This window comes from Nematocida ausubeli (genome assembly GCF_000738915.1).
Source record: "Nematocida ausubeli strain ERTm6 chromosome Unknown supercont2.4, whole genome shotgun sequence".
Lineage (NCBI taxonomy): Eukaryota > Fungi > Microsporidia > Nematocida > Nematocida ausubeli.
The window spans coordinates 130,555-155,348 of record NW_026515637.1 but is presented as its reverse complement, the minus strand read 5'-3'; the positions used below and the strand labels follow the sequence as shown (position 1 = coordinate 155,348).

Genomic DNA, 24,794 nt, shown 5'->3' with positions numbered 1-24,794 from the left:
ATATTTATCATTTTAAGTGTAATATAGCTTATGGTTTAGTTGAAAAAAAATGCTTTTAAGTTTCCATTGGGCTGAGACACGGTGCAGAAGAATAAAGAATCCAATTGAATATGTGTCCTTGGAGGAGTCACTAGATCTGCCAAACATTGAAGAAGTGGATGTTCTTCCTACTTTTACTGCAGCAGAGCATGAAGAGTGCATTAAACTAGAAGAAATTGGTGCTGAAATATTGAATAAAATATATGCAGCAGATACTTCTCTAAAGGTAAGCATTAAGTGCAAGGGAATAGCAAGAGAAGAATATAGATTTTAAAGAATAAAGGTGTATATAAGATAAGATAAGAAGAATTTAAAGTGTTCAAGTGTAATTTCAAATATTTGAAGACTAGTAGACGTGTTATATCTTAATATAAAGTTATTTTATATATATAAATAATAAGAACTATAGAGTATGAGTCTATAAGGAAGCGTATAAGAAAAGACAAAATATCCTTTATATAAAGAAGAATCCAAATGCATAGTAGTGTTATTATTCTTGGAAAATACTAGATATGGAATGACTAAGTCAGTTGTAATTAAATTACACTATAAAAAGTCGTTAAAAATTAAGAATTAACAAGCAAGAATATAAAAATAAACAGAAATTAACAAGCAAGAATATAAAAATAAACAGAAATTAACAGGTTTATGGGCACTTTAAGCCCAGCAAAACAAAGATCCTGTGTAAGATACAAAATTATCAGAATATTTCAGTTAAAATATAATATATTGGTGTATAGAGTAATTTATTCGGGTTGCAAAGATGGAGTTATTTAAATAATCTCTTGCAGTTGTGCATTCTCATTGTCTCTTTCAATCTCCGTATCTGACTCATATATATTTATAACAGTTTTTTTGTGCTTCTTTTGCTTTCTCCTAAGGTGCATGTGAATGATTGGGGCAGTTGTCCCATGGACTACAATACTTGAAAAGACAATTGCCTGGACAATCTCCAAGACAGAATCTGCCAGTTCTTTATCAATGCTATTAAGCTCATGCATGCTGTGGTACGCAAAGAAAATAGCACCAACACCAATGGGTCCAAACCAACCAGCAAATAGAATCTCACGTGTAGTGAATTCTGGCAGGAACCCACATAACTGCATAAGCAATAGGGCAGGCATCCTTCTAAAGACAAGAATAAGCACTGAAGCCAGCATACTCTTCCAACCAAGCACATCTAATGGAAGAATTATCCCTAGGACGATAAAGAAGGACTGATTGAACAACAAGTCAACCACCTCCATGACATGAGAATTCTTCATATCCATGACCATCTCCTCGTCCCATGCAAAGAACAACCCAGAGACAAAGACAGCCAGAAGGTCATCACTTTCCATCTTGGCAGTTATTCCTGTCACAAGGATTGCTAGAGCCAAAGAATAAGCCAGGAAACTCTCTTTATCAATTAGCATCTTCTTCACACTGTACTTCAAAAGTATCCTAGCCAATGCCCCAATCACTGCACCTATGACAATTGCAAAGAGAATCTCAAATCCCCATGTATGAATGCACCACTTCCTTAGTGCACCAGCAACTGGCTCTGTACTATCCTTGAACTGCATCAGAAGAATTGGAAGGACAAGCAGTGGAAACCCTAATCCATCATTTGCTCCACTTTCCACAGCCAGAAGGTATCTAAGCCTAGATGGAATATATTTGTTTGCGAATTTCCCCTTAATCACAGCACTTGCTAAGACTGGATCTGTTGGTGTAATACAAGCACCAATCATCATTGCAGGCAGCCAGTCCATTGAAAATACGTATTTTATAATGATACTTGAGACAGCATACATTATCATCATAACAGGAAGAAGAAGGACCATGAGTGGTTTCCAATTCTTCTTCATAAATATCTTAGGTACAGTCACACCAACAGCCACCAGCTGCAGGGAAAGTACAATATGTGAGAAATGAAACATAAATTGAGTATTTTTCAAACTTTCAACAGGAAGAGTGTCCTTTTGGTCTTTACAAATTAGAGCACAAATAATACCATATAGTGTAGCAACTGTTGTTTCTGCAATGTACAGTCTTTCTTTAATAAACAGTGAGATAAGACCGAAGCTAAGAATGAATCCCCCAAGAATAGAACAGCAGAGCGCAAAACTTTGCATTAAAATATTTTTATGAACTGTATAAGTACTTCCCCTGGAATGGTAAAAGTACCAAAGAAATTCGGGTTATATCTAGTATATTTTAGTTATATTTGGTTATATCGGGTTATATTCGGGTTATCGGGTTATATTTGACTATGTACTCTTGTAGATATAGCTGGTTATATTCTAGTATATTTTAGTCATATCTGGCTATGTACTGGTAGGTTGATGCTTATATATGTAGAGACGGGTTATATAAAATAGTACAATTCTATTGCTTATGTACTAGAAAACAATTAGGAAAGTAATACAAAATATTGACATACAATCGACTGTAGTAGTAGTTTATTGCTTTAATACGTTTGAATGAAGATATAACCCGATATAACCTACCAATAACTGAAAATGTCTTCCAGTTGAAAATAAATCACTTTGATGGGTGCAGACTCCAAGTAGTCTTTATTAATTCTACCAGTCAAGTAATGAAAATATCCTATATCCATATGGACCAGAAGATTAAACAGTCATTAGAAATATCTCACTGATTAAAAGTATTAATAATTAATACTCTACAGCACAGTATTCTCTTTGAAGGAAAAGTCATAAAATTCCCTTGAAGGATAGTCTTAGACTGCTATAGGAAATACTACTGTAGTAAATAACTGAATAGACTTAATATACTAATAATCTTAGTCTGTGCTGGTACTAGACTGAGCCAATATTATGAATCTATTATTTATTCAAATGGCATCTTTAGAGTCTCTCTGATTCTTCTCTTTCTCTCTTGGTTTTCTCGCATTCTTTGGTCTTCTGTCAGGGCATCCAGATTCTTTACGATGAAGATTCTTTCGTCTTCTACCATCTTCTCCTTTCCTGTTAGAATTCTATTTTTAATATGGAATGCCTCTCTGGAGTGTCTTATGGCTGCTATCTTAGGCATACTTTGAATGACTTTATCGTATACCTCTTTGTTGTAGATGATTGGCTCGTGGATTCTTCTTTCGAATTCCTGAGATGTGTCATTGACCAAGTCCTTTCCTCTGACTTTTCTGTATGTCTTGGTCCATGCGACTCTCCTTGGGTTTCTCTTAAGCTTAAAGTTCTTTACGCATTTTGACCTGCAGAACTTAAACTCAGCCCCGTCATTTCTCACAAATGTAGAACCGTGACCTGGGTATATGCTTGATGAGCAGAAGTAGCAGTTGAATATCCGCATTTTGTAAAAAATTTAAGAGAAAACTTTTTATACCCCAGGATTCAAATTGACTCTCTTTCGCCACGGATTTCTTGATTGAAAAATCCGCCAGATGGAGAGATATTAACACGTGGTCAAGGAAGCATATCCTTAATAGAGATATGTGCCAAGTACCACAACATTACATATTAATATCTTTATCTTAAAAAGTTCACCTAAAATAACAGAAGTACCAGACCAAAAATAACAAGAAATATACATGCACAAGGCCACTACAGTGCAATACCAGGAATATACTCATAAATAGAAGAAGCACCAGATATACTGTAGGTCTAGTGGGCTTCCTTCCAAAGAAATTACTAAAGAGAAAATAGAAGGACTGAGAGACAGAGACTAGAGAAGGGATTAGACTAAGAGTGAGAGAAAGAATTAGACTAAGAGCTAGAGAAGGGATTAGAGAAGAGAAATAAGGTAGTTCTATTACTAGAGAATAGTTAATATTTACCATAAATCAGATAATTGTATGGATATGTACTCTGGTCTGTCTGCCTTTATTGTAATATTCTTTTGCTGCCAAGGACTAAGATTCACTCTGGATAAATATATAAGAATATACTATAATCTATGTGGATTTCTTTATAAATATTTCTTGTTATGAGTGACTGTACTTAGTAGTAGTAATTTTAAGTAAATTCTATCTTTTGTCTTCTCGTCTTGTCTTGTCTTGTCTTGTCTTTAATTTTGTCAGTGACTCTCTACTAGTAGTAATTGTTGTCAGTCCCTCTATATATATGTAATAGTAAATTTAAATATATTTTTGTCTTCTCGTCTGTGTCTACTAGTAGTAATTCTACTAGTATTAACTTTAAATAAATTTGTCTTTAATTTTCTACTCGACAACAATAGACAAGAATTCTCTACTCGACAACAACTTTCTTAACTAGCCACAATTGACAACATCTTTCTTAACTAGCGACAATCGACAACAAAAATCATTTTATAACCCAATATAACCCAATACAACCCAAATACAACCAGAATGCAACCAGAAATAACCAGAATACAACCCAATACAACCAGAAATACTAACAACCTCTTGTCTATTTATTAATCTCTACTAATATTCACTCTATTAATATCTATTCTATGCATCTGCACCTTCAAGTGGGACAAAGGGTGCATTAATAAATGCCTCGTCATCCATCTTCACAAGATGCAGGACACCATCCTCTCCTCCAGATGCCAATGCCTCTCCGGATGGGTGTATATCCAGGGTATTCACAGTTCCAAAGTGTGTCTTATAATATCCCACTAGCTTAGAGGTGGCACAATCAAAGAATTCTATGTTGAAATTACCCTGGCCCGTGGAGGTAGTGACATCTCTTGCTGCTACTCCCCCAGCAGATACAAGAATCCTGTTGTCTGGTGATACACGGGCTGCATTATTTGGTGAATCTGACAGGAATTCCCTTACACTTTGTATCTCTCCATCTGCCCGAACTATTTTACTCTTAGAGTCAGTTGATGCAGTGACAAAGTAAGTATTACAGAAGGAAGGTGTTAATGAAGTTATCTTTGCTTGGTGAATCTTTTTTGATGAAATCTCATTGAAGGTTCTTTCGTCTATTAGAGTTAAAGAACCCTCTGTATCTCCATAGAGTATTTTCCCATCTACAGTCGACTGAATTACCACAGGCGTATTTGGAATGACTTTTTTCTCAATTAGTTCACCACTTACTGCATCAAAGACCCAGATCTTTGGCTTTTCCCCTATGATAGCATCTGTGCACAGCACAATCCTCCTGCTGTCTGCTGTGAAAGAGACATCTCTTGTGGTTACGATTGTGCTGAATGTATGAATCATCTTTCCTGTCTCTAAGTCGTACACATTGGATCTTCTGTCTGCCCCAGCAGAGACAATTCTGCTGTCTTCTTGGTTTATGTCAAAGCTTACAATGGCTCCACTGTGCCCCATGTATGCCCCAAGCATCTCTCCCGTTGACACACGCCATGCCACCAAAGATGCCTGCATGCATGACGAAAAGAGTAAATCTCCGTCATGATTGAACTTAACTGTTTTTATTGGCTTTTTATGATATCTTAGTGTACAGCTGGTGCTTGGCTCAATTAGCCCCTCAAGTGCCTCTGCGGCTGCAGTCTGCTTTACTTCCATATGGAAAAAATTACAAGAATATTTAATGGAAAAAAACTAAAAAAAATATGGTAGATAGGGATAGATTTGAAAATATTAAGGAAAAATTAAAGGCAGGAAGGATAACCTTCAAGGAAGTATGCATGGGGGCCTTGCGCAAGGACCACATGGGACAGAATGACCTGACCATGCTTCTTCTGACTGCAGAGGATATGGCCTTTCCAGATGGAATATATTTCATTCGGAATATTGAAGAGATAGAAAACATGGAAACCTCAGACATAAAAGCATCAAATCAAAATATGTACGAAAGATATGAAGAACTAATGAGAGACGCATATTCCAAATATCTTTACCTTCTTTGCGTATTTTTGAAGGAGTGTGCTCGGTACCAGTTCACCATGGATCCCTTCTGCGAAAGTATTTTTCTTGAGAAGGGCATTGGAGTCTGCCAGGAGATTTTATTTACTTTAAAAAAAAGAAGCACCCAGCAGGCAAGAATTGGCTATATTCCCTCAGATATATTATGCCTTTTAGTCAGTATAATACGATCTCACTGCAAGGAAATGACCCCAGAATTCCTCAGTGCTGTCCATGAAATGAAAAAGCTTGAAACAGAAATTCTTGAGCTTCTTAGTATGAAGTCCGTCATGGTGCCACTCTTCAAGTTGTTCAGCTGCATTATACGGTGTGCAGAACAAAAAGGAGAAGAAGTATTGCAGTCCCTTCTGAAGGCAATTGAGAAGACAGAAACTTACAAAAATTCACTATATTTTGGCCGTTATAAAAGTGTTCCATTCTTGGCCCGTGCACTGCGGGATGAGATACGGGCCTGGGGAATGTCTCTTGTCTCTCCTGCATACTGCTATATTGACCCTGCATTTCCATTATTGGCAGGTGCCTTAGTCGTAAAGCCAGAACCCATGAATATTAGTTCATCAGATGACCTCAGTATGCATATAAGCATGATCATACGGGAGATGGTCAGATTTACACCGTACATTGACATCCGAATAAACTATCTGTATATTGATGTGGGTGATATAGGAGGGGAAATTACTGTACATAAGTGGGATTATATGTGCCATGTCTTTAATATGGACGTAATAACATGCGAGATTAACTTTACAACGCAGAATATCTATGAAGCATCAAGGTTTGTAGATGGCTTATTTAGGTCTATTATATCACAGGATATTATCTCTCTATCGATGTACCCTATAATTCCCCTTTCTAAGAAGGCCCAGACTGTACTAATTGAGAACCTTCATATACAGTCTTTGTATCTGAAGGAACTCACTACAACTGACTTTGTTAATTCCTGTATAGAGGAATTTGTGTATGCCCTAGCAAAGAGAAGGAGTGGTCTTCTTAGGTGTCTGAAGGGTCTTTCAATTACTGCTCCATTTCATAAGTCTATGGTTGACTCCATGCAAAGAATTACCTTCAATGGAATCCAGGAATTAGTACTGGATTTTATCTCTTTAAATAGCGTATACCAAATGGGCAGATTAAAGAGTATAACGGAAATAGTGAACCCAACTACATTCCCAATCCTTCAGGAGCTCACAGTAAAGAACTACTTGATCACACGGGATGACTTTAATTTTCTGAATTTAAGCATGAAACTAGTACAGATAAAGTACTACAACTTCTACTGTCCTTCTGGGTCTTCGTATCGGCCAGAGCAAACAAGTTATATTTTCAAGCGCCCTGAGTCCGTTGCAATGACCTCTGGAATTGTCTTTATAGTCTCAGAAAGCACTGTCTATGAATGGACTATGAACCATTCTACTGCAGCCTTCTCGGATTGTCTTATTTGCAATGAATCCTTTAAGGATAATCCAAAAGAACAAGTTATCATTCTTTCCTGTGGCTCAGTAGTCCATATAACGTGCATCATGGAGATATTTGGGAAGAAGAAGAATCCTTGTTGTCCGTTTTGCAAAAAGAAGGTTCATTTGATTATGGGCTCACCCATGGCGGTTGATGTCATGTTCAAGCCCCCTACTGCATGCACGGCATACAAGTCTCTTAGGCAGTAGGTAGTCTTTTCCTTCAGAGCCCTTTGTGAATCTATGAGAGATCTTCTGAGGAGATCTTACAAACAGATTTATTAATAAAGTGTGCAGTACATATGTCTTTACTCGCTCTGCAAATATGTGCACTACTTGCCATCATGCAGTCAGCGCCTTTTATCTTCAAGAATCTTCAAGAATCTTCAAGAAAATCATTTTGATTCTTTCATTAATATTATTTATAGAGTGAAGGATTGCATCGATTAGCACATATTACTAAGTATCTTAGTACCTGAAATATGGCAGTTATTTGATTTTGAGTTATTTTTTAATATATATTCCGTTAAAAAGACAAGTTTATGGATTCATATACAGCAGGATTTCTTATACTCCATCCTTATGCACTAGGCACTTTGAATATTCACAAGTCTATTACTTCCTGTCTCGAATACTGCCAGGATTCTCAAATAATTATGTTGTGACTTGCAACTGTCATTTTACTATGTGGTGATTGTCTCATTTTTAGCCAAGAAATGTGATTTAACCGACCTTCCTGCACATGTCCCACTAAGAAACAGTAGTATTTCTGATTATCTCAGCTTAATACTGCCTAAATTATATCTATTTATTTAAAATATAACCCCATAGTATATTACTAGGCTTCTTTCTACTAGAAATAAATAACAGATGTGTTAGTCTTAAGTTACACACTAATAATCCATTAGTTCAACAGTGCACCTGCACACTTACAAGACTTCTACTAATTGTATACTCCTGTGCTGTAACTGTAATATTCTTCTTTATAAAGGCATTTTTATTGGTTCTTGCTTCTTTGAACTAGTTTCTTACGTATGCCTTTATTATGTAGTTGAACTTCTCTTTGCTTATTTCGTTATTCTTCTCGCAAAGTATACTCTCCATGGATTTAATTATTTCTACTGCTTCTTTATATTCTCTGTAGTATAAATATGTTCCATTATGGGCATTTGGATCAATTAGGTCATAGAGACCTTTAATTATGCTAGAGTGACTACTTCCTTTTTCTGACAGAATTTCAATTATTTTCATTAAGAGCTCATTAGCATATCCTAGATAGTTGTATCTAGGACAGCAAATCTTCATTGCATGCATACTGAAGATAATTGAGGTAATATACTCTATAGATTTATATTTCTTTGTTAAAAGACTCACAAATAACTGCTGATTCTCTTTGCTCATGGAGTTTAATGCAGACAGCATAGGGGAATGGTAAAAGTGCTTTGTTTTAGTCAGGTTATACCGCATTATTATATCCATATTATTACTAAATGGCTTTATATCGATTGAAGACTCTATAATATTCTGCATTCCAAAGTCTGAATAGTCTTTTACTTGGTATATTCCATTGTCTATACGTATATTCAATAGATATTTGTCCAAATTGCTAATCTTCATAGCTATGAAGAAGGCATCTCTATCATAACTCGTTTGGAATGGTGCATCTACTATGATATTATTAACAAAGCGTATAACTGGATGGTTATAGTTGAAACCAAGTCGCATTGCATTCATTAGTAACGGAAATATAAGGTTTAGTCTATTTTCTCTTTGATGAACAAGTCCCCATGGTAGAATACTATTCAGATTTACAGTTTTAGTCTTTTTCTCTGGAAGACCTTTCATTATAGTCCGTACTTTATACTGAAGGTCTTTCGTGGTAATTGACTCGCACTCTTTGTAGTACTTGACCAGCCATGCCGTATAAGTTTTAGTTTTAATCCACTTGGAAAGAGACAGGCTTAAGTCAGTTGGTACATCTTTTCTTCTATAACTGACATTATTTTCCTTTCTAACTGAAAATATTCTTTCGTTAATTTCATCTTCTGTGTCTTTCTCTTTAGACTTTGAAGATGTCTTTATACTAAGAGAATAGCACTCGACTTTGTTCTCATATTCATCCAAGTATACTATATCCATATAGCCAAATATATCGGACAGTCTGAGTTCAAATTCCTTTTTATACAATTTCAGTACTTTTACTTCTAGGCACTTATCAATCATAAGGCGGTTGAATAACTCACACATATACATTTCTATGCCAAAGTGCAATTTCTCTTCTTTTTCTCTTTGCTGGACTTCAATGCGTCTTATTAATTTTTTGATTTTTTCTGTTTCCGTTATATTTATTTCATGCTCTATGCTCTCTATCTTACAAAGGAGTTTCTTCTTCTCATCACTATCTTTTTCCAGCCACTCTTTTATCACTAGCCTGTCCTTTTCACAGATTCTCATATCCTTTATCTTTGCTCTTATGGCATCATCAATATCTTTCTTTTCTTTGTCAGTTGCTTCTTTCTTTCTGTTCCAAATGGAATTCCGGAATTCACTCAAAGAAGCCTCATCCTTCATCTCATCTACTATTTCCATGAGATCATCTAATCTTTCCCATGTATCTATACCAGATATCTCTGCAATTGCATAGAGCATATTCATGAAGCCAGGAGCAAGCTGGTTCTTGTCACTCCGCATATACGTTATTCTTGAGTCCCTTAGTCCTGAGACTACTTTATTCCAGTCATTATGCATCTCATCTGAGACAGTTCCATACATATACTTATGCTTTATGAAAAACTCTTTTAGCTCCTTAGAGGCATTCACCATGTGGTCAACCTTATAGACTTGTTCCCTTGAGTCATACGCAAAGATACAGAATAGACCAAGAAGTGCAGTTTCAACGTGATCAGCAAATGTATTACTAATTTCCACTGTATTATTACCCTCATCATCTGTATCTTCATTAAGACATGCACACTGACATATTGAAGAGTTCTCTGGAGGAGATTTCTTCTTTGAAATAGAAAGACAGTCCTGAATTGGTTCTAACTGGGCCTGGTACGTAATAGGGAACCTTCTAGTGGTATTTAGTATATTTTGCATATGCATTCTAATGTACTTTAATTCTCCTATTTCATCACCTTCTTCATTCTGGTTATATGCAAAGTATCTGTTAAATATATATTCTGCCTTTTTAGTCTGAATTACCGTTATTTTACTATTTCCTGCACTATTCTCTATATACTTACATAATAAATCATGTACTGTCTGAATGAAAATGCACATTTCTGTCTTATCCTCAATATAATAGTATATATACGTCTGAATGAGAAATCCTGGACTATTTAAGAACTTTCCACTTTGGAACTCTTTGTATGACTTTGGCTCTGAGAGATATCTCTCTTGCTTGATAATTTTAGCTTGACTATTCTCTATAAAGAACATAAGCACCTTCATGGCTTCTGTATATTTAAATACTTTCTTTTTCCTAAAGACTCCTTCATTTTTAGTCTCCTCTGTATCCTTAGTCTCTGTATCCTTGCACATGCGAATTCTAAATTGATCTTCTTCTGTAGATTCCTTTAGAACTAGCTCTATGTACTCTGTGCTTGTGTCAATTGAAAGAGGAATCTGCAATCCCTCTGAAAGAAGCAATAGAGATGCAAGTATCTTGTATTTATGCTCCTTCACTGTGCTACTATTCATGAAGTTGTAGAATGAGTCCTTTTTGTCTGTCCATATGGATACATATCCATGGAGTGAAGGAAACATCTCAAGAAGTGTTCTGAAGTAGTCATTCATGTACTTTAGGTGGGTGCCACTGTATGGTAGGTCTGGATAGACTGTATCCTTGCTGTAATCCCTTGTTTTTGTGTATGTTTGGTCTTGTGCCACTGTACTTCCAATTTTTATTTCATATTCTATCTTTATCTCTGCTGATAGAAATCTCTTACTATGAATAAACCCGATTTCATTTGCGAGCATGCTATGCTGTGGGTTTAAAGGACCTTTTAAATTAAGAAACAAGTCTTCTTTATCACTTCTTAAATTGCCACTAATTATTCTCTCTTGAATCTCCTGTATGTCCTTCAATCCTACTCTACCATGAACCTGCCACAGAAGCACCAGCTGAATCAGCCAGTATATTCTAGTAATCCATCCTGACCTAGAATTGTTTTTTCCCTTTCTATCACATCTTATAGAGTACTCTGTTAATTTATCCTTCTCTACTACCCTGCAATTCATTGATTTTTATCTAAAATTAAATTATTATATTTCAGAAAAATAATCTACTCTTTATTAAATTGGTTTATTTTCGGAATGATAAGAAAAAAACAAAAAATACACAAAGGAAAGAAATAGTATATAACCCGATATAACCAGAATATAAAATATATTTAATATTACTAGTAGTAGTATAGAGAGACTAAAGACAAGAAGACAAAAATTTATTTTAAATTACTACTACTAGTATAGAGAGAGACTAGAGCAAAAATTACTACTAGTAGAGAGAATGACAAGACGAGAAGACAAAAACTAAAGACAAAATGAAAGATATAATTTACTTGAAATTATTACTACTAGTATATAGTTACTAGTAACAATTATTACTAGTATATAGTCACTGACAACAATTACTACTAGTATATAGATATTGTTGAGTTTTCAAATGAACAATAAAGTCTAACAGTGACTCTTTTTAAGAAACTGACTTATTTTATACTGGGACTAGTATTTTGCTAGTCTATTGTATTTATATACTGTCCTTTTCTTTTCATCCTACTGCATACTCACTTGGCTAACTGTGACTGTACTGGCTTGTATAACTCTCTAGGATACAACAGACAGTCATATTCTCTATCCATTAACTGTGATTTTTTGCTATTATATCTGTTGTACACTGTACTATGCTACTAAATCTTGCTTAATATACCTTCTTACTACAACATTACAGAATAATTTTACTTAGAATTCTTTAAAGTAGAGTATATTTATTGAATATTCTTCCTACTAATAATCTTGCACTCTTGGGAAATTTCAGAAAATTCTCTTCTGCTGAATAAAATTTAAAAAGAAGACAGGAAGCTTTTCTTCATAAAAATATTCAAGTGCAGAAATAATTCTTACAAAACCAGTACTAGCAAAACTTAAGTAAAACAGTGACTAAACTGCAAAACTTGTGTGAATTTGATTAGGAGTCAGTTATATAGATGATTCTCAGACATTGTTTAAATATCTGAGCACTCTTAACTTTTCATGAAATTGGCTATTTTGCTGATATAAGAACTAATTTGCTTGGATTTTTCTTCTTTGCTGTTTTTTTCTTCTGTACTGCTTTTTTCCCTATTGACCTCATCGACTACTATATCGTCCGAAGTGCATTGTTTTAGGGTTTCTGCATGTTCAGAAATAGCATACATACTATAGCTGTCTTTTTTCGCTACCATTATTTCTTTCTGTAAGTTATCAGAGTCATATGTTTTTTGAGTACATTTACCAATTTCTAAATGAACTTTTTCTAGTGATACAAAGCGAATAGTCATTAATTGTTCTTTATATTTTGTTGCATACTGAAACACTAGATTACCAGACAAATAGTATATATCATTTTCAGTCTGTCTTTTGTAATTCTCAAATTTCACAAGTATTTTTCTCTCATATTTAGAAAACATAGAAGGCATAAAGCGCCAATTTATAAATGTGGAATTGCTTATGGCTTCTCTTGTCATCTTAGAGAATATGCCTTTTGCAAGGTCTGTAAGATCAGTTTCCTGCAAAGATAATGAATCGTTTATATTCATGTTTCTTGCGGTTAAGATTCTATAACCCAGAATTCTTCTCCTATATTCATTATAATCCAATCCTGTAATTTTTAGCATTATTATGAGAATATTGAAGATATCTGGTTGAATCACATACCGACCATCTACAGATATGTGGTTTATATCTCTAGTATCCGTTGCTATTTTCTCAATTATTTCACTCAATTTCTTCATAATATCCGGTGATATTTCCTGTCCTACTTCTATACCAGACATACTATTACTTGATGGATTGCTTGTATATGACAGACCAAACAGATCCTTCACTTCTTCTGACATAGATGGAAGATGGCCAAAATTATACATTCTTGTCTCTGGGTTATACCCGAAGCAGCATAGTAGAGTAAGTACTACAGATTCTACATCACTTGAAATTAGTTCTTCTTCTAACTGAGTATCTTCATGGAAACTTATTCTAGATGATCTTTTAGTAGGAAGCTGAGTATTATCCTTGAAAGGAAGTGGCTGAGTGTTTTTACTATCTTCAACCATATAGTCAAGTTGGTTTACCTTTATCCACCACTCAAGTTCTTCTAACTGTTTTTCTTTGTAGGTACGGAATTTTTTAATAATCACGCCCATATTATCTGTATAATTCGTATCTAGTGCGTACTTATGAATGTAATACTCTAGTTTTTTGGCTGCCATTTCATAGAATTCAATTGCATCCTCTTCAGTTTTCAAGTAGTGACATATATAAGACTTTATGAGCCATGAGGGCGTCATAGTAAATTCATTTTCGCAATTAATTTCTTTTGACTTTGGCTTAGATTCTTTCTGTTTCTTTTGTATTTCTTCTTTAAATTGTTCATTGATTGGTACATTAAGGAAGTACTTAATAGTCTGCACTACTCTGCTGTCAACTTTTTCTATATTTTCTTCACTAGAACTTTCCTGTCCTTCTGTAATAGTAGTGTATATGGGAAGACTGAAGGATTCTTTAGATTTGCTTGAACTAGTATACACAAGTCTTGGGATTCTGTTTTCTTCCTCCTCAATTACCATTGGCACAGGTACTCCTTCTGCCCGTATAAGAAGGACTGCAAGAATTCTATGGGAATATTCCTTGACATTCTCACTTTTTAAGAAAGAAGTGAAAGAGTCTTCACATCCTTCCTTAGAATAAATGCTTATTTTTCCGTCTGAGGAAGGGAACATATTAATTAGTGCATTGTAATGGTCTACAATTCTCTTTGGTATTTCATTTTCGTCTAGATCTTTTTCTTTCACTGTGTCATATGCTCGGTTTATTTTTCGTGAACCATCTTTTGTCTTTAATGCAGAAGTCTGTCTAGTTATGTATGAAGGGTTAAATCGAATATTATGAAGAATATTCATTTTTTTAAACAAAGATAGCCTACTTGAGGCAAGAGGCTCGCTCATTCCGGGGTTAGACTCATTTTTCGATTCATTTACTGCAGTTTCTAGCGCATTATCTGCACATCTTTCACTCAATGTTCCGAATATATTCTGTACTGCTAGAAATATACTTATAAAAAGCACTTTTACTAGTATCTTAGTAGATATCTGTTTGTTATTTCTGTTGTATAAACATCCATTTTCTTTTGTTCTAATGTTCATATCTTAGCACTGAAATTCTCAAGTGTCTCCGTATTTAAGCATTTGAAATGTAGTAATTTATCAGTAACTTTCTATTACATGTGCGAATTAATTCTTGACAGATCACTTTATTCTTCGCAATTAAGTTTTTTTAGTAAATTATACAAAGAGAACAACAAGAATCTCTGGTTAAAGCATATGTGTATATGTAATAATATGCAGCTAAATTTAACTATCCTTGCATACATACATATTCACATATTTGCCTGTTGAATTTTCCTGCTGTGAATGTATAAATCTATTCCCTTGAGCTAGCATATTCTACCAAGTGTTATACTTTCATGCGCTAAATTAAACTAATTAGAATTAATTAAAATTAATTAATTATTCATATCTCTTCATTCATCTATATTTTGTTTGTTAATTAACTCATATTTCTATTTCTGACTACATTTTGTTTTTTTTAATAATTGCTTATTGCTAGTAAATTAAATTACTACTAGTAGAAGCACTGACAAGACTAAAGACAGAAATTATTTAAAATTACTAGTAGTAGAGAGACACTAGAGGCAAAAACTAAAGACAAAATGAGAAGATAGAATGATTATTTAAAATTAATACTACTATATAGTACTAGAGACAGTAGAATATTCTTCCTACTAATAATCTTGCACTCTTGGGAAATTTCAGAAAATTCTCTCTATTAGCTGAATAGAAGACAGGAAGCTTTTCTTCATAAAAATATTCAAGTGCAGAAATAATTCTTACAAAACCAGTACTAGCAAAACTTAAGTAAAACAGTGACTAAACTGCAAAATACCTATTATAACCCAAAATAATATTAATAATTGGAGTATGGGCTAGTATATATATAATTTTCAGACAGTTTTTAAATATCTGGGCACTTTCAAGTTTGGTTTTCTTGTAGTTCACTTACTATTTAAGAGTCAAATTATTCTGAAAGATTTATTCAAGTTATACTAGTAATTTCATTTCAACTATATTAGGGGTGATAAACTTAAAAATCACCTGGATTAGATGACCTTAGTAGGTTCTCTGCATATTTAAAAAGAGCATACATATTATAACTGTTTTTTGGCATATCTATTATCTCGTTCTTTAACATGCTAATCATCAGGCTGTTTAATCTTACATCAAACGCACTAATTCCTAACTGAATTTTTTCAAGTGATACAAAACGAATAATTATTCTTTGTACCTGATTCTTTGTTCCATAATGAATCTCTAGATCACCAGTAAAATACTTTGTATTATTCATTGTCTGAATATCATAATTCTTAAAGAATACACCCATTTCTTTCCCATTTTCATCATTAGAAGATGCATAAGAGACTAGTTCATGCCAATCTTTAATAATTTTAGTGCCTAAGAATTCTCTTGACATCTGAGAAAATATCTTCTTTGCATATCCTGCAATTTCCATTTCAAATGAACCCATTAGGAGATGACCACCCACAAATATTTGGGCTTGCAGTCTGCCCCTATATTTCTCTATTTCTTTCTTATAAGCATTACAACCTATTCCTGTGAGATTTAGCATTATTATTAGAATATTGAAGATATCTGGTTGAATCACATATCCACCCTCTATGGTTGTGTAGCTTATATCTCTATCCCCTTTCACTAAGCTTCTAATTATTTCACTCCATCTAGCCAGAATATCCTGTGATATTTCTTGTCCTACTTGTATAGAAGACGTATGACTACTGGATGGATTGCTTACGGATGACATACTAAAAAGATCCTTCACTTCTTCTAACAGGCATGGAAGATGGTCAAAATTATACTTCTTTGTCTTCTCGTCATATCCAAAGCAGCATAGTAGAGTGAGTACTACAGACTCTATATCACTAGGAATTACTCCATCTTTTAGCTGAATATTTTCATGGAAACTTATTCTAGTAGCTGCTTTAGTAGGGAGCTGACTAATATTCACGAAGGGAAGCACTTGAATGTCTTGACTATTTTCAACCATATCTTTAAGTTGGTTTACTTTATTCCACCACTTAATCTCCTCTGACAGTGCATCTTCGCATGTAAAGGATTGTCTAAATAACTTCGTTGAAATAGTATTTTTCACCTTCTCTGCGAACTTTTCCATATAAACCTTCATTTGATTAGCTATTTCATCATAGAATTCAATTGCATCTTCTTTTGTTTCTAGGTAGTGACATATGTAAGACTGTATTAGCCATGCTGGTGTCTCAGTAAACTTATGCCTCCAGGCCATTTCTTTCTCCTTTGATTCTTTCGCCATTATATTCTTCTTAATTTTTGGTTTTGGTTTCGTATTAAGGAAGTACTTAATAGTCTGTAATACTCTACTGTCAAACTTTTTTAGACTTTCTTCACTAGTACTTTCTTGTTCTATAGTAGTGCATATGGGAAGACTGAAGGATTCTTTCGGTTTTCTTGGATTAGTATACACAAGTTCTGGGTATTTGTTTCCATTCTCTTTAATTTCCAGTGGAACATGAATTCCTTCTGACTGTAGAAGAAGTGCTGCAAGGATTCTATGTGAATATTCCTGGACATTCTCACTCTTTAAGAAAGAAGTGAAGGAGTCTTCATATCCTTCTTTAGAATAAATACTTATTTCTCCGTCTGGTGAAGGGAACATGTTAATTAGTGTATTGTAGTACTCTACAGTACTCTTTGGTATTTCATTTCCGTCTGAGTCCTTTTCTTTGACTGTGTCATTCGCTCTGTCTATTTTTTGTGAACTATTTTTTGTCTTTGGTGCTGAGAAATCTATGCGTATGTGTGGATATGTAAGCCGCTTATTATGAAGAATCCCTGTCCTTCCAGATATATATAGCATATATGGGGGAAAAGACTTAATAATCTTAGTCATTGAACTATTTCCTTTATATTTGCTTAAGACTATTTCTAGCACATTATCTGCACATTGTCTGCTCAATAACCCAAAGACATTCTGCACTGCTAGAAGTGCACTTATAAGAAGTACTTTTACTAGCATCTTAATGGATATCTGTCTGTTATTTCTTTCGTATAAATACTCATGTTGTTTCATTTCCATGTTCATATCTTAGCACTGGAATTCTTAAATATTTTTGTATTTAAGCATTTAAAATGAAGTAATTTATCAGTAACTTTCTATTTTTTGCTCATGAATTTTTGACAGATCACTTTATTCTTGCAAAAAATTTCTAATAAATTATACAAAAAATAGCAAGAATTTCTACTGTATTCTTGCACATTTATGCAATAAAGTACAGCCAGATTTAACTATCCTTGCATACATACATATTCACATATTTGCCTGTTGAATTTCTCTGCTGTAAGAGAATAAATCTATTTCTTAAATTATCAATATTCTACAACGAGTTATATCTTCTCTCTTAATGAATTAATATTTTCATCACATGGTATATTCTGTTTATTAATATTCTGGTTATTAATATTCGGGTTATTAGAGACAATGATGTCTAGTAGAAAATTAAAAAATAAAACTAAAGAGAAGACAAAGAGAAGACGAGAAGACAATGAGAGAAAAAGATGAAAAATTATTTAAAGTCACTACTACTAGTAGAGAGAGCCACTAGAGCAAAAATTAGAGAATAAAATTGAAGAATAAAGAGACACAGACAAGACAAAAAATATAATTTATTTTAATTTACTACTACTACTAGAGAGACTGACAACAATTAATACTACTAGTATAGAGGCTAGAGCAAAAATTACTAAAGACAAGACGAAAGATAGGATTTATTTAAAATTACTACTAGAGAGACTAAAGACGACAAGACAAGACAAAAATGTATTTAAATTAGCCCATAAGAACTACTGCAAACTCACATAACTTAACTATTTTCCATCTAATTATATTATTAGGCCTTTTCTTGCTGTAAATCTAAGTTATTTTTGTACTTTATATATAGTGGCATAACTTGCTCTTTGTTGCCTCTATTCCCTCCCAAACAGAACTATCTATTTCTTCTGGGCACCAGGATGGAAGTTCTGTTGTAAATGAATTATCCTTTAAATAATATTTCCATGCATGCAAAGACAATGTAGAGAACTTAGGGAGGCTACTAAGCAGATCTTCTGACTTCCTGCAGTGCATGCATGACTCTGCAATAAATTCAGATGGACAATTTGTTGAGACACCTTGAAGGTATTCCTTGTCATCCTGGAACTCATCAGTTCTGCAGTCTTCTGCTGCCACAAATTCACTGACTGACTCGTTTGTCAGTGATAAACCACATGATTCTGCTATTTTCAAGTACACTTCCTCTGTTATATGTATACTCTTGCTATTAATTAGTCTATAATTACTGTCTATCTTATCCTCTAGATCTTTAGACAAATCCTTGTCTACTTCTTGTGCTGGAATATTTTCAAATTCATTAACTTCTGTGTGTAGGTTGTTCTCTTCTTTTTTTACTATGACATCTGGTGATTTACAATTCCCTGCACCTGTCCTTTCATTCTTTTGAGTCTTTTCTGTTGTGATATGGCAGTTTTCTTCTTTCTCTTCTATAATTTCACTGGTTTTATTCTCTTGCACTACAATTCTTCTTTTAATTTTCTCTGGGATAGGACTACTTCTTATAGAGTCTTCTTCTGTGGTTTTATCATGAGATATATCTAATTTCTTGTTTATATCTAGAGTATGCTTCTCTTCATTTTGATCTTTTTCAACGACAATTTCATTATCTTGGATTTTTAACAGATCATTAATTAGGTCACTTTCTATGTATGGCTGACTGTAAACCATATCATCCACTATGGGAAATCCAATTGCCTGGAGATGGACTCTTATTTGGTGAGTTCTTCCTGTGACAAGTCCACATGCTAAGATGCTTTCTCCTGCTGCTGTATTCTGTGGGATTCGTCTGAAGATGGTTGTACTCTTCTTCCCTTGGAATACTCCGTCTATTTGGTGTATTGTTGTAGTGCATGTTTTCCTGGAAATGGCTAGTGGTAGATCTACAATTATTTCATGCTCTGGGAATTCACCACGCACTTTGCACAGATATATCTTTATTCCTTCTCTTTCTGCCATTTTCTTGTGGTATTCCACTGCTGCCTGTGAGTTCTTAGCAAGAATCACAATCCCTGATGTCTGTTTATCTAGTCTATTCTGTGCTGAGATGAAGTTAAGTCCCATTCTTTGCTTAAGTATCTCTGTTAGACTGTTCTTATTGTAGCTTGAGTTAGGGTGACATGGTATACCAGATGGCTTATCTACTACTAAAATGTCGTTATTTTCATAAATTATATCTATTTTATCCGTTGGAATAGGGGGTTCATGTCTGTGCGTTGTATGTGTGATTAGATCCCCATGCTTTAAGATATATGAAATATCTACACTCTGTGCATTCACATGGATGCTGCCTGCCTCAATTGCCTTCTGAAAGTACAAAGAACTTCTTCTCTTAAATTCATTCGACAAAACATCAAGTAATTTGCACCCAACCCATCTCTCCTTAGTATACGCCCTGTGCTCGTATATGTACCATGGCATTCTCACTGCAGTCACTGCATTATTTTCATCTTTTTTTGCTCCAGTCACGTGCATATTTCGTTTTTCTTTCATTTTTCATTTTTTTCCTTTTTCTTCTCTTCTAAATTTCTCCCATGGACAGCTGTATCCAGCAGTAATTTATCTATAAGAAATTACAACGTAATTAGGGTAGATGAGTTTCCACTGAAATATTAGACATAATTTCCCTATTCATCATCTAGTTTGTTTGTTATCAGTTATATTTAGTCTCTTGAGCTGATAATAAATAGATTTCATTCCATAACAAATCAATAATAAGCTACTAAATCACTTAATTAACACAGATATACATTAGTCTATAAACAAACAAACCCCTTCATGTCTTATTGGCTACTAGTCAAATTCCTAAGGAAACAAATTCCTTCCATTTTGGACTCAGAGAGGTTTCACGTTCGTATGACACAGAAAACCAACAAGGATTATATTCATTAGAGAAATATAAATAGTATACTTTAGTCTACATATTCACTCCAAAGTATTATTCAGTTAGCATGAATTATCATTTAATTTAGACTAAATTCATTTATAGTCATACTTGTACTATTATTCATACTAGAATATCCAGTGAAATACCATAAATTATATGAAGTAAATGGGTTTAAGTGAGTTTTAGTATATAAATATATTCTAACTGATACTATTTTAGTCTAGAATATCTGAATATTCATTAGATTATCACTCTTTGTACTAGTAGATTATTCAGTTATATAACCCAAATTCATCTGAATTATTTCCATAGTATATATAACATATATAGTATACTAGTGTGGTAATATTCCACCTTCATTAATTCTGTGACATTCCTCGTATACCAGAGACTGACTATATAATAGGAAGATAGTAAGGACAATACAAAACAAGCAGAATATGCCAACAGTAAGAAGTAGACTTATCAAGTATACAAAAGGCCACAGTCACCAACCGAAAAGATATGATAATAAAACTCACTGTACCACTACACTCTCTATTTCGGACTAGCTGGTCACTCCCCTTTTGGACACTTCACGTGTATAATATTCCTACTTAAATCTCTTCTTATTTTGTTCTCTCTTGGCTTTAAAGTGATTTTTCATTCTGCAGAATTTTGTTGCTTTTTGGCCTTCAGTTTGCTGAAATATTTTATGCAGGGAATTCTGGAGTTTATTGCATCCCGGGAGAGTGGTGTAACTACGCAAGAAATACAACAGGAATTTAAAGATATGAGTCTCCAGGATATTGTAGTAGAGATAAATGCCTTACATGCAGATTCATTAATCGACTTATTTAAGACTAAGTCTGGCATAGTTTACAGAAGAAACACAGAACCACAGTCATTTAGTGCCCCAGAAGAGAAGATTATATACTTACTAATAAAGGAGTCAGGTGTAGATGGAATCTGGATAAAGGATATACGAAGTAAAAGTGGTTTACACCAGAATTTAGTCACAAAGATCCTTAAAACACTTGAGCAAAGAGTGCTTATTAAGGCAGTCAAGTCAATCAAGCAAAATAGAAAGGTCTACATGCTGTATGACGCAGTTCCATCAGATGACTTAGGGGATGGTCCATGGTTTACACAAGATGCAGAATTAGACGTAGGCTTTGTAGAGGCAATAAAGGGAGTAGCACATGAGTGGATAGTCAACAGTATAGGTAGAGATATGCCTGCATATGAAGATCTCCCTGGGATAAAGGAGGTTCATGCGTTCTTAATGAGAGCAGAGATATCTTCAGTTCATTTGTCTTTGGAAGACGTAAAGAGAATATTAGACATACTCGTATACGAAAGAAAAATAATTCAGTTAGACCAAAGATTCTATATAGTAAAAAGTATCTAGACCAGAATAAGCACTAGATTCAATCTGATAAATATTCTAGTCATATTCAACTGAAATAATAGATATATTTAGGTATAAAATGGATAGGTTTCTGAATAAAAATAGATAAGAAATTACTGAATTCAGGTTATAATTAACGAATATTTAAAGATCTCACATTGTAGGTTATCTGTAAATTATCTTTGTTTTTGAAAATACAACAGTAATTAGTCTGGTTTATAAATGAATTTTTCATTGTAGACGTATTCATATGCATTATAAATAATAAAATATTTTTGCAGTGGAAATGCACAGTGACAAGAAAGACATTTTAGAAGACTCAAAGGAAGATGGCAGCAATAGAAAGAGCAGAACTGAGGATTTACCAGATGATGTAAAATATGCATTGGAAATGATACAGCAAATGGAAGTCTCCAAAAAAGAGAATTCCAGCATAGAAGAGTACAAGAACTCTCTTCTCTCCAGTGAGCTTCTAAGTAAGCAGTCTTTTGAAGATCTTTCCATTCCAGAGGATATCATAAAAGCCCTTAGAACAATGGAATTTAAGAATCCCAGCACAATCCAGCAGAGATCCATTCCAGAAATAGCAAAGGGCGGGGATGTGGCATTCCAGAGTCACAGTGGATCCGGAAAGACAATAGCCTTCCTTGTAGGGGCTTTGTCAGTCATAGATAGATCAGTTAATACACCACAGGTAATTATTATTACGCCTACAAGAGACCTAAGCAAACAGATTTCTTCAGTACTTGAGAACTTCAAAAAGACAATTGACTTTACTATGCTACAGGCACTACCAGATGTAGTAGAGAACATGAATCTTAGAAGACTAAAGGAACAGATTCTCATTGGTGCCCCAGGAACCATAAAGAGAATTGTGTCAGATTTAGAGTCACCTGCAATAAAAATGGTTATTCTTGATGAGGCAGATGCCCTTCTGGAGGATGACATGGGAGCACAGACTGTCTCTGTTGTAAAGAAGATCAGGAATAAGCAGCTGGTTCTGTTTAGTGCCACATTCAGCACAAAAATGAAAGAGATTATTTCCATGCTCTCAAAGAACATAAAGACATTCTACCTGGAGGAGACAAAGGTAAAACCAGACAACATCACGCAGTTCTACATGGAAGTACCTGAGAAGAATAAGATAAGCACCCTTCTTAAGCTGTATGAAATGATGGCAATTGGTCAGTCAATTGTCTTTGTGCACACAAGGAACAAGGCAGAGACAGTGCAGCATAACCTGAAGAGAGATGGATTTGATGCAGCACTTCTACACGGCCAGCTCTCAAAGGAAGAAAGAGACAGAGTCATTGCAGACTTCAAGGAGGGAAAGATAAAAGCACTTGTGACCACAAATGTCCTCAGTAGAGGCCTTGATGTACCACAGCTGAATCTTGCAGTGAACTACGATATCCCAAGGAAACAGTCAGGCAGCGTAGACATTGAAACCTACATTCACAGAATAGGAAGAACAGGAAGGTTCAACAGAGCAGGAGTCTCCATCACATTCTCCACAGGGGAGGCAGATAAAATGGACTTGCTTTCGATCCAAAGATCAATCAGCTCACAGATCAAGTACGTTACGCTTGAAGCCCTCTCCACAGCCATCCAGGAAAACCAGAAGTCAGACCAGGAAGACGATGATTAATCTCACAGGACTAATACCACAATAAACAAAAGACCATTCTGAAAGGACCCAGATACCCAAGGATTTAAATGTTCATCCTGCACTGAATAATTCAGTAATATTCTTACAAGGTCTTTAAAGATTGTTTACTGTTCGTGTGGAATAAAGCAATAAATAAATTATAACTTGATTTGTTATTTCCTTAATAGAAGATACCAATTATTTCTTAGTAGGAGATACCGTTAGACTTTAGTATTTGGTGTTAGTGTACTCTATATCTAGATATAGTAGTGATTTTAGGTAAATTATATCTTTTGTCTCTCTACTAGTAATTTTTGTTGTCAGTCTCTCTCTACTAGTAGTAATTTTAAATATATTTTTGTTTTCTAGTCTTTAATTTTCTCTATTTTTTGCTCTAGTGACTCTACTAGTAGTAATTGTAATTCTACTAGTAGTAGTAATTTTAAATAAATTTGTCTTTAATTTTCTACTCGACAACACTCGAAAACAGTTGACAACAAAATTCAACAAAAACTCAACTGTTTAAATAAATTCACATCTTTAGTTAATGTGATAAAATTCCCCACCTCTAACCTTTAATTCGAGAATTCAAGAATCCAATTACCCCTTAGGAAAATAATTCCTTCTGGAAATTTCTCAGGAAACTATTTAAGGAATAAAAATTTGCAGAAGCAAGAGACAATGTCGACAACAAGGCATACACACGGGAAAATACAAAAATCACAGTGAACAAAGATATTTGAGTATGTGATAAAAATATAAATTACTTGACAATTACCTTTATTAGAGTCTAAAATAGTATCTTCTGGCTGGAATATTTCTACTTTTAGATAAGTCACTAATTAACTGATATCTTATCTATCAAAATTAAACAAAAACAAGTTAAATTGTTATTCTAGTCAATAATATATCTGTGATTATATGATATTCTGAGAATACAACATAAATATCTATATTTAGTCTAGTCTACTGTCTGCCATGTAATAAGAAACCAAAATAACTCATTCTCTAAGGTGACAGTTATACTTATATGATAGGCTTTTATTTAAACTTGCACTCCAAGCAGAAGACCTTCCCAG

At 34.1% G+C, this 24,794-nt stretch overlaps 11 protein-coding genes across 11 annotated transcripts; 4 read left to right on the top strand and 7 right to left on the bottom strand.

Moving 5' to 3' along the window:
* Nucleotides 1–49: 49 nt before the first annotated feature.
* Nucleotides 50–313, top strand: NESG_01635 (uncharacterized protein; the record flags this gene model as incomplete). The annotated part of the gene is made up of 1 exon (XM_053049262.1): nucleotides 50–313. One exon carries the CDS (start codon nucleotides 50–52, stop codon nucleotides 311–313), a length of 264 nt encoding a protein of 87 aa, XP_052904212.1.
* A 499-nt stretch (nucleotides 314–812) lies between these two features.
* On the bottom strand, nucleotides 813–2,156 carry NESG_01634 (uncharacterized protein; the record flags this gene model as incomplete). Its single annotated transcript, XM_053049261.1, has 1 exon — nucleotides 813–2,156. The coding sequence occupies one exon, from the start codon at nucleotides 2,154–2,156 to the stop codon at nucleotides 813–815; it is 1,344 nt and encodes a 447-aa protein (XP_052904211.1).
* A 718-nt stretch (nucleotides 2,157–2,874) lies between these two features.
* NESG_01633 (uncharacterized protein) lies at nucleotides 2,875–3,354 on the bottom strand (the record flags this gene model as incomplete). Its single annotated transcript, XM_053049260.1, has 1 exon — nucleotides 2,875–3,354. One exon carries the CDS (start codon nucleotides 3,352–3,354, stop codon nucleotides 2,875–2,877), a length of 480 nt encoding a protein of 159 aa, XP_052904210.1.
* A 1,123-nt stretch (nucleotides 3,355–4,477) lies between these two features.
* On the bottom strand, nucleotides 4,478–5,506 carry NESG_01632 (uncharacterized protein; the record flags this gene model as incomplete). Its single annotated transcript, XM_053049259.1, has 1 exon — nucleotides 4,478–5,506. The coding sequence occupies one exon, from the start codon at nucleotides 5,504–5,506 to the stop codon at nucleotides 4,478–4,480; it is 1,029 nt and encodes a 342-aa protein (XP_052904209.1).
* Nucleotides 5,507–5,553: 47 nt separating this feature from the next.
* On the top strand, nucleotides 5,554–7,530 carry NESG_01631 (uncharacterized protein; the record flags this gene model as incomplete). The annotated part of the gene is made up of 1 exon (XM_053049258.1): nucleotides 5,554–7,530. One exon carries the CDS (start codon nucleotides 5,554–5,556, stop codon nucleotides 7,528–7,530), a length of 1,977 nt encoding a protein of 658 aa, XP_052904208.1.
* Nucleotides 7,531–8,340: 810 nt separating this feature from the next.
* On the bottom strand, nucleotides 8,341–11,562 carry NESG_01630 (uncharacterized protein; the record flags this gene model as incomplete). Its single annotated transcript, XM_053049257.1, has 1 exon — nucleotides 8,341–11,562. One exon carries the CDS (start codon nucleotides 11,560–11,562, stop codon nucleotides 8,341–8,343), a length of 3,222 nt encoding a protein of 1,073 aa, XP_052904207.1.
* A 1,001-nt stretch (nucleotides 11,563–12,563) lies between these two features.
* Nucleotides 12,564–14,720, bottom strand: NESG_01629 (uncharacterized protein; the record flags this gene model as incomplete). The annotated part of the gene is made up of 1 exon (XM_053049256.1): nucleotides 12,564–14,720. The coding sequence occupies one exon, from the start codon at nucleotides 14,718–14,720 to the stop codon at nucleotides 12,564–12,566; it is 2,157 nt and encodes a 718-aa protein (XP_052904206.1).
* Nucleotides 14,721–15,717: 997 nt separating this feature from the next.
* NESG_01628 (uncharacterized protein) lies at nucleotides 15,718–17,766 on the bottom strand (the record flags this gene model as incomplete). Its single annotated transcript, XM_053049255.1, has 1 exon — nucleotides 15,718–17,766. One exon carries the CDS (start codon nucleotides 17,764–17,766, stop codon nucleotides 15,718–15,720), a length of 2,049 nt encoding a protein of 682 aa, XP_052904205.1.
* An 846-nt stretch (nucleotides 17,767–18,612) lies between these two features.
* Nucleotides 18,613–20,283, bottom strand: NESG_01627 (uncharacterized protein; the record flags this gene model as incomplete). The annotated part of the gene is made up of 1 exon (XM_053049254.1): nucleotides 18,613–20,283. The coding sequence occupies one exon, from the start codon at nucleotides 20,281–20,283 to the stop codon at nucleotides 18,613–18,615; it is 1,671 nt and encodes a 556-aa protein (XP_052904204.1).
* A 1,061-nt stretch (nucleotides 20,284–21,344) lies between these two features.
* On the top strand, nucleotides 21,345–22,067 carry NESG_01626 (uncharacterized protein; the record flags this gene model as incomplete). The annotated part of the gene is made up of 1 exon (XM_053049253.1): nucleotides 21,345–22,067. One exon carries the CDS (start codon nucleotides 21,345–21,347, stop codon nucleotides 22,065–22,067), a length of 723 nt encoding a protein of 240 aa, XP_052904203.1.
* A 286-nt stretch (nucleotides 22,068–22,353) lies between these two features.
* On the top strand, nucleotides 22,354–23,715 carry NESG_01625 (uncharacterized protein; the record flags this gene model as incomplete). The annotated part of the gene is made up of 1 exon (XM_053049252.1): nucleotides 22,354–23,715. The coding sequence occupies one exon, from the start codon at nucleotides 22,354–22,356 to the stop codon at nucleotides 23,713–23,715; it is 1,362 nt and encodes a 453-aa protein (XP_052904202.1).
* Between the last annotated feature and the right edge of the window lie 1,079 nt (nucleotides 23,716–24,794).